Here is a 9,083-nt window from a genome sequence, read left to right on the forward strand (position 1 = left end):
TTAAAAAAAAATGCTGCATTTTATTGATGGAGGAATATTATGCAGAAGGAAAGAAATACGAGCAGAGTTAATGTCACACTTCGTCATCCGAAACCTAGAACCTACATGAAAGCCAAGGCAAAGCTTTCAGAGGAAATCTCAGGGACATCTAGTCCAATCTCACCCAAGATGCTTTTATGTTAGAACCAACAGACAAGTACAACTGAGGCCGTGTGCATGTACGACAATATGAGGAAAAATGCAGGGGGTCTGGTGTAGGACGCAGGACTATTTAGCACAACTCTAGGTAAGGCGGCTGCCCTGGGGGTTACGAAGTTTACTTTTAACCTTGCCTTTTCTTCCACCTCTCTCCTCTAAGTCATCCATGCCTCCTTTCCATGGTGATTTTAAGCACAAACTAGCAAACAAAACCAAAAAAGTCTCACTGCCATTTAAAGTTTGTGACTATACTCAAGAAGAGCTGTCTAAATGGACAAGTGTCTACCTGCTTCACTCTTCATCCTGGTCACATACAGCCAGGCACTGGTGATGAGAACACATGGCCCCAGCTGCAGTCCAATTGGAGACAGGGACGACAGTCCTGGGGGAGACAAGGGCTCAGAGGAGATTGGAGCCAGGCTGCTGAGGCTGTAAACCCCCTCCTGCCACACACCAGCTGTGATCTCAAAGTCACCCAACTGCTGCCTCAGTTGCCTACTTTGTAACAGGGATTAACAGGAAACTTAGTGAGTTAATCTACGTAACACACTCAGCACAGAGCCTGGAGGGAGGCAACCGCTACACAAGCATTTGGGGAGAAACCCACAACACAAACACTACAAGGCAGGAGGTACAATCAATGTGGAGAAGAGTGGACTGTCACTGCAGTCACTCAGCCCTTTGGCAGGGGTACAGATGTCGAGGGCATCAAAAGGTGGCTGGGCCAGATGACGTTCAAGGTGTCGCCCTACCCTGCAATTAAGGTGACTTTGTAAGTTGTAGTTGAACACAAGAGAGATCCTGGAGAACTGTGTCACCCCATCTCCTCTCAGTGACCAACTATCGCTTCCACTTCATACAGCTCTCTGCAGTCACCTCCTTCATCCCCTCCACTCTTGCCCCAGGTCAGACGTTTGGTAACACTGCTCCTCACTGCCCCTCGGAAAGTCTTCCAGCTGCCCTCAGCTTATGTGGGACTTTACTAAGTCTACATCAGCTTCTCACATTTGTCTTATTCTTTTAAAATTAAAAGAAAAAAAAAAAGACTGAAAGATATCAAAGTATTTAACAGTAAATTATAAGTGAAAATGATACGTAAAACTGACATATAACTAACAAGATCTCCCTTTTATATTACAGAACTTAATAGGCAGAAGCTTCAAAGCCAACGTTCATAGGCTAGAGTTCCAAACCCTCCAGAAATGGAACTCTTCCTGTCCAATTCTTGGGGAATCTTCTTTCTCCTCCTCTCCTCCCTCACTGTTCGAGGACCGTCTGGTTCATTTGGGCATGCGACGGTGGAGGAAGCTGTTTCATCTGTGAGGTGTTTCTAAAGTACAGGAATTTGATACGTATAGGACTGAGAGGGATCTTAAATGAAGTGCCAGATTAGTGACTACCTTTTAGTCAAAGCCTTTCTCAAACCATTTCAGGAAGTTATTTATGACTTTTTTGAGGAACCTGCCAAAATGAAAACTGTATGCTCACCTTGGTAACAGTAGGTACTCGGGTATGAAGTAACTTCTTATGTCTAAATATCTTTCCTGCTATTAATTTAGCTCATTCCCTCCCCCCTTTGTCTCTCTATATTGGGGAAAAATAAACAGAAGTCATGTTACCTGGACAAGAGCTTGTTTCTAACCATATCCAACCTATACTAAGAAGTAATGAACCACCAGATTTTTTTTAAGTAGTGGGGAAAAAAAACCAGAATACTCTATACACAATTTTTGAAAGTCAATTTGACGACTACTAAATTGCACACCACCCTCACCCTCTACTAGTCAACTAATAACTTGTTTTGTGGCTTTTTGAGAGCCCAAGGTCAGTTAATTAATCTCTAGTACGTCAAAGAGAACCTATTGGGAAATGGCTGCTGGGGAAATAACGTAGCCTTCGCTTGGGTCACTGACCTTTTTCTTAACTATGGTTTGCAAAAGAAGGCCCCACATAGCAAAATATTTTTTAAAGTCAAAACAGGAAATTTGGGCCGGGTGTGTGGCTCACGCCTGTAATCCTAGCTCTCTGGGAGGCCGAGGCGGGCGGATTGTTTGAGCTCAGGAGTTCAAAACCAGCCTGAGCAAGAGTGAGACCCCGTCTCTACTAAAAATAGGAAGAAATTAATTGGACAACTAAAAATATATAAAGAAATGAGCCAGGCATGGTGGCACATGCCTGTAGTCCCAGCTACTCGGGAGGCTGAGGCAGGAGGATCGCCTGAGCCCAGGAGTGTGAGGTTGCTGTGAGCTAGGCTGACGCCACGGCACTCTAGCCTAGGCAACACAGTGAGACTCTGTCTCAAAAAAACAAACAAACAAACAAAAAAAAAAACACAGGAAATTTGCATAGAATGTTAATGTAGATTAAGACTTACATGGCATAATAGACTCAAGGAAGTTTAAAATTTTCCTATTTATCCCTAAATAGTTAGGAATTTTTCTACATTACCCAAGACTATGACTCTCTTATCTGGAATCAGAATTTCAGACACCATTTTGGTTAAATATCTGCTTTTAAAATGCCTCAATTCCAAGGAAATCAGGTTCCCTACATTTAGATTTAACAGAATGCATGAAGCTAGGCGAGGTGGCTCATGCCTGTAATCCTAGCATTCTGGGAGGCCGAGGTGGGAGGATGGCTTCAGGCCAGGAGTTCAAGACCACCCTGAGTAATAGGGAGATCCTGTTTCTATAATAAACAGAAAAATTAGCTGGGTGTGGTGGTGTGTGCCTTATTCCCAGCTTCTCAGTAGGCTGAGGCAGGAGGATTGGTGAGCCCAGGAGTTCAAGGTTGCTGTGAGCTAGGCTGACACCACGATACTCTAGCCCATGGTACTCTAGCCAGTACTCTAGCTGGGGTGACAGAGAAAGAGTCCGTCAAAAAAAAAAAAAACAAAAACCAGAATGCATGACCCAAATCTTTATTAGTATTAGCAAAACAAGGCTGCATAGATTAAAAGTTTTTAAAAGCTCAATTTGCATAAAGTTTAATGTGAAAGAAATCTATTTCCATAATATACATGGTTAGTATTGGTTAATATTTTAGTATTTTTCCTCTTATGGCCAAATTTTGATGGTGGTAGGGAGAGAAGGTGACATTACATAGTGTGTATCAACTATGTGATTTCTACAATCCTGTCCTAAAATGAAGGGTGCATCTCCCTAAGGCACCCGCCAGCATGCTGAGGCCCCAGGGAACTACAGTGATTCCAGGGGCGCTTCAGGATATTTTAAAGCTTCAAGGAAAACACTCTGACATGTTAGATACTGCACCAACCACTATTATTAAGTCATTTGCAATGACTATTTAATAAAATGAACAGTTGGTTATTTATTTTCATGGCCTAAGGGTGCTGCAAAATAAAAAAACACTAAGACCCTTTGGCATTATAAACAGAGAAGAGTTTGTGACCCTCTGCCCTAGGCATTCCTTTCAAAGGTTTTGGTTTGGTTTAGTTGGGAAACTGGAAGAGAAATTAAGCCAGGGAATGATCACCAATATCTAATAACTCTCTTCTATCCTTTCTCTGAGCAGAATTTGGGAAAGTACTTATCTGGATAGGTAATATGGGTGCTGTCTTAGAGAAGGGGAAAAAGCATATTTATTTTTTTACCAACAAGAGCCCCAGTATCTTGCCACAGAGGTCAACCAGAAACTATTCAGCCTGGGAGAAAAGCCATCTGGCCTAATGTTTGATAGGAAGTGAAAGTCAGGCACAACATGTTATGTAAATGTGGATTCACAATAAAAATATGAACAAAAGAGAAATATACATCTACATGAGGTGAGGTTCTTAATGTAGCTATAGAGACCAGGGAAAATGACAGAACTAGATCATTCCAACCCCCATTTAGGGGTCTCAGAGGTAGGCTTCAGTAAATTTAGTTTTCTTAAGTTAGAATGTTAACTTTAACTCCTTTAGTTCTTAGTCAAAACAATCTTTAAACAAAACAAAAACAAAAACAAAAACAAAACAAAACAAAAACAGCCTGGCATGGTGGCTCTTGCCTGTAATCCTAGCACTCTGGGAGGCCAGAAGTTCTGAGACCAGCCTGAGCAAGAGCAGGACCCTGTCTTTACCAAAAAACAGGAAAAAAAAAAATCAGCCAGGCATGTTGGTGCACGCCTGTAGCCCCAGGTACTTGGGAGGCTTATGCAGGAGGATCACTGGACCCCAGGAGTTTAAGGCTACAGTGAGCTATGATGACACCACTGCACTCTAGCCTGGGTGACAGAGTGAGACTCTGTCTCACAAAAAGAAAGAAATGAAAAGAAAGAAAAGAAGAAAGAAAAGAAGAAAGGAAAGAAAGAAAGAGAAAAAAAAAAACCGAGGATGGGAGGAAAGGACAGAAAACCAAAAAAACAACCTGTCCTCTTACCCTGGAAATCCAGATTATGGTCTTCAGACATCATTTCCCACCAAACACAGGCAGGGTTCCTTGGAGAAAATGGCTGCTTTGCGGGGCAAGAAATGTACAAGAAGAGCCTAGAACATCTTGTCATTCCAGACAGCAAAGGGGCGATCAAAGACTACCAGGGTCATGTCAAGAGACTCAGGAACCAACATGAAGAAGATCCAACTGGTCAAAGATGGGACAATTTGAGCTTTACATGATATTAACTATAATGTACTAGCTGTTTAAAGAAAGCGCTTATTTTTCCCCTTTGAAAGATTAAAAATAGGTATGGAACAAGTTTTATTTAGGCTTACTTATAACATTTAGCAAAATGATTGTACTACTCAACCAGACATGCCCACTCTTCATTAGTTCATTTATTACTTAAAAAAAAAATCTTTGCCTGGCGCGGTGGCTCACGCCTGTAATCCTAGCTCTCTGGGAGGCTGAGGCGGGCAGATTGTTTGAGCTCAGGAGTTCGAAACCAGCCTGGGCAAGAGCGAGACCCCGTCTCTACTAAAAATAGAAACAAATTAATTGGACAACTAAAAATATACAGAAAAAATTAGCTGGGCATGGTGGCACATGCCTGTAGTCCCAGCTGCTCGGGAGGCTGAGGCAGGAGGATCGCCTGAGCCCAGGAATTTGAGGTTGCTGTGAGCTAGGATGATGCCATGGCACTCTAGCCCGGGCAACAGAGTGAGACTCTGTCTCAAAAAAAAAAAAAAAAAAAAACGTTATTGGTCATAAATAGAGAATGATGGATCAATTCATTTTGAAAACTGATAAATAGAAAACTGATAAATAAAGAGAACAAAACCAAGGATATTTTTCCACGTCATACCAATGGGTAGCCAAATAGTACATGAGGGAATGTATCTCTTTATAGAAACATTCTAGCTAATAAATGAAATAGGAATGACAGAATGCTATATTATAATCCTAATGAATCGACGAATTAGCCATTAAGATCAATAGTTGCCGATATTCCAAAAAGATGGTCACTCCAGACATTATCTGATTCTTGTTGGAAGAACGAATTATCACCTATGAAATAGTCCTGCAAAAAAAAATAACAAAAACAGGCCGGGCGTGGTGGCTCACGCCTGTAATCCTAGCTCTCTGGGAGACCAAGGCGGGTGGATTGTTTGAGCTCAGAAGTTCAAAACCAGCCTGAGCAAGAGCGAGACCCCATCTCTACTAAATTTAGAAAGAAATTAATTAGACAACTAAAAATACATAGAAAAAATTAGCCAGGCATGGTGGCGCATGCCTGTAGTCCCAGCTACTCAGGAGGCTGAGGCAGAAGGATTGCTTGAGTCCAGGAGTTTGAGGTTGCTGTGAGCTAGGATGACGCCACGGCACTCTAGCCCGGGCAACAGAGCGAGACTCTGTCTCAAAAAAAAAAAAAAAAAAAAAAGTCCTAAATATGGAAAGCCTCCAAATCCAGCTACTAATTTACGGGAAATTCGGAGAACTACATTATAGGTATGCAATCAGAAATCTAGAGTGGGGGACAAACTAATTTCTTCAACAAAAAAGTATAGAGACTTAAACTACATATTGACCCAAGATCCTGTTTCAAATAAACTGCTAGAAAACTATGACATTTACGAGACAAATGGAAACCTGAGCACTTACTGAATATTTCATGATATTAAGTTAATTATTATTTTTGGAGGTCTAATTAAGTCCTCTTTAAAAAAAGTAACCACAATACCACTATCTTTTTTAAAAATCTTTTTAAAAAACTGTCAGAAAGTGGAGTTTTTAGGTGGTGATCATCCCCAATCTTTCAGACTGGACTACCAATACAACAGAGTTATAAGAAAAGATAAATTCTCCTTTTCCAGGAATATAATTCTTTAAAAACAAAAGGGAAAAAAATGGTTTACTGGGAAATTGAAGAAAATAGTAACTTAAACAACTCAGACTCCTCATCTTAAAAATGGCAAGACAATACAAAATGACAGAGAATGACCAATAACCACCATCAAACAATTCCCTAGCACCTGGTGTCAACACACAACAATCACAGTTGGCCAGAGTCCATGGCCCCAAATTCTGTTAATAGCTACTACAAACTACTGCCCAGCTGGAAGCTTTTCCAAAAAAAAGAGGCATATTGTTAGAAGGGCAGGGAATGTCCAGTTAAAAAGTACAACGAATTTTTATAATTTTATAAGTAAGCCTACATAAAATTTATTATTCCACATCTTTTAATATTTTCTCTTTCAAAGGAGAAAACTAAAAGGTTTCTCTGAAAGGCTAGTATAGAATGCATTTTAAGGACTTACGGTTCTTAAAGTCTAACAACCTAATTTCCACAAAACTTCTACTGAAAAAATAACCAAAAGCATATCAAAACAAGCACACGCAAAATGGGCATTATCTTCTCTGAAATACTTCTAAAAGATAACAATTTTATAAGTTCTATATACCATGAAATTTAGGACGAGATTCTAATATATGTTGTTTAACTTTATTGGTTCCTCAAAAATCTCAAACTCTGTTCACAAATTTTTTCATTAGTTCAGCAGGACAATAACTGTACTGAGTTTTTTTTGTTGTTTTTTTAAAGAAAAGCCAGGGGGGAAAAGAAAAGACAGAAAAAAAGAAACTTACAGGTAACTAAATACCCAATGACTTAGGAGGAAAAAAATTCTTAAGCCAGTAATTACAGTAATTTTGAACAGTTATTTCTTTAAAGAGACTTACTGACCCAAGAGGAATTCTTTTAAGGAGTTGAGTAAGACATGTGTTTACTGTCATCAGTGCATAGGATTCTACAGGCCCCAAAAAGGGCCTCCTCGGCAGCTGGGTATGCCGAGTTTTGTGTTTCTGATCACGGCAGAGTCTATTCTTAAAGCACTGCTCACGCTCACATGCATTTGATTCGACCCAAGGAATGTTTGGCGAACACTTCGGAAAACTACTAATATTTATGTGTAACATGCTTTAGACAACCCCACAAAGTTCCCAGTAATACTCGCTTACATCCATATGTTACCATACAGCATGAAATTGGTTTATTCCCATTCTCTACCCAAGAAAGAAAAGTAAGGGACAGTTAAATTATTTCAGTAAGCTCAGAGTGAGCAAGTCACCAGAATTTTAAAAACAAAGCACAAAACTTGTTGTAGTTTAGATCTGACCTACCATTTGTGTGTGTCCTGTCAGCTATCCAGGCCATTGTATACCGTCCAACCCTATCCATGTGGACCCATTCCTCTGACCCCACCCCACACAGTCACATCATGCATCCGCATCCTTGCCACGAACCGCTCATCAAGCACTTGCTGGCACCAAGCATTTCATCAGGCACTGTGCTCAATACAAAGATGGTGGAGACATAGCAAGTTTAATTCCTAGAGGCCCCTTAATATTTTGAAATAAAATAAATAAATAAAATAAAATATTTCCATCTGTAAAATACCTAGAGGTCTTACACTTTTATCTTACCTCGAGCCAGGCAGTTTCAAGACAATTTACATAAAGAACAAATGTTTTCATGGACTCTTCCAATGAAGACACGTTTCCCAAAATCTTATCTGATAGGTTTACAAATTTTTACCTAGGAACAACTAGCAGCAGAATAGAGATCATCTAAATTCTCTTACTAAAGCTTTCATACGCAAGGCAAGGGGCAAGTTATAAAGATACAGTAACTTCTGCCATTCTTATTTATCAACCCATAAAATCACACTTCTTAGTTTACTTCCACATGTAAAATAAGATAGTATAGTTGCACTATGCAGAATCAGTATCTACAATTATATACCATGGTTTAATAATTCATGTATAAGATACATAAATGTATCTATAATACATTTATGTATTATAGATAGGGTAGGGTATCTATAATATTTTTAAGAATAAACGAGAGTAGCATCACCTAGATTTTAACATACTGTAAGGAAAACAAAATACATCTCATTTAACTATGAATCCTTTGATGACTAAGCAGCTCATGAGTATGCTTCAATGACAATAAAGATGGAGTGAACACTACAACATTTAGAAGCCATCGCATAGCAGAGGCGTGGGGAGATCTCCACCTTAAGTGATAATCACACCTACCGTAGCATCATTGCTGGTCACATAAACCAGGACATCAGAAGAGTTCCTGCCATTGATGTAGCGGTAGCAGTTCCAAACACAGCTAATCAAGTAACCCTAGAAGTGAGTAATAATTATGATTATTAAATTTTTAATTTTTAAACTGCAGGCAATTTAAAATACCACACAAAGCTATATTATAAAACTTTTATTTACATAAGCTATAAATGCACATATTAACTCTACTAAAACAAAAGCCTTTAAAATTACTAATGTTGGGGCGCGGCGGCTCACGCCTGTAATCCTAGCTCTCTGGGAGGCCGAGGCGGACAGATTGTTTGAGCTCAGGAGTTCGAAACCAGCCTGAGCAAGAGCGAGACCCGTCTCTACTAAAAATAGAAACAAATTAATTGGACAACTAAAAATATA

General features: G+C 39.7%; 1 protein-coding gene across 1 annotated transcript in view; it reads right to left on the reverse strand.

Annotated features, from left to right (window-relative positions):
• LAPTM4B (lysosomal protein transmembrane 4 beta) overlaps nucleotides 1-9,083 on the reverse strand; it is a 65,840-nt gene that overhangs the window by 10,769 nt on the left and 45,988 nt on the right. Inside the window, exon 6 of the mRNA XM_012643614.1 lies at nucleotides 8,676-8,771. Within this exon, the coding sequence (XP_012499068.1) occupies nucleotides 8,676-8,771 (96 nt within the window). The remainder of the gene's footprint in view (nucleotides 1-8,675; nucleotides 8,772-9,083) is intronic.

This window comes from Propithecus coquereli, unplaced genomic scaffold (genome assembly GCF_000956105.1).
Source record: "Propithecus coquereli isolate 6110/MARCELLA unplaced genomic scaffold, Pcoq_1.0 Scaffold2, whole genome shotgun sequence".
Classification (NCBI taxonomy): Eukaryota; Metazoa; Chordata; class Mammalia; order Primates; family Indriidae; genus Propithecus; species Propithecus coquereli.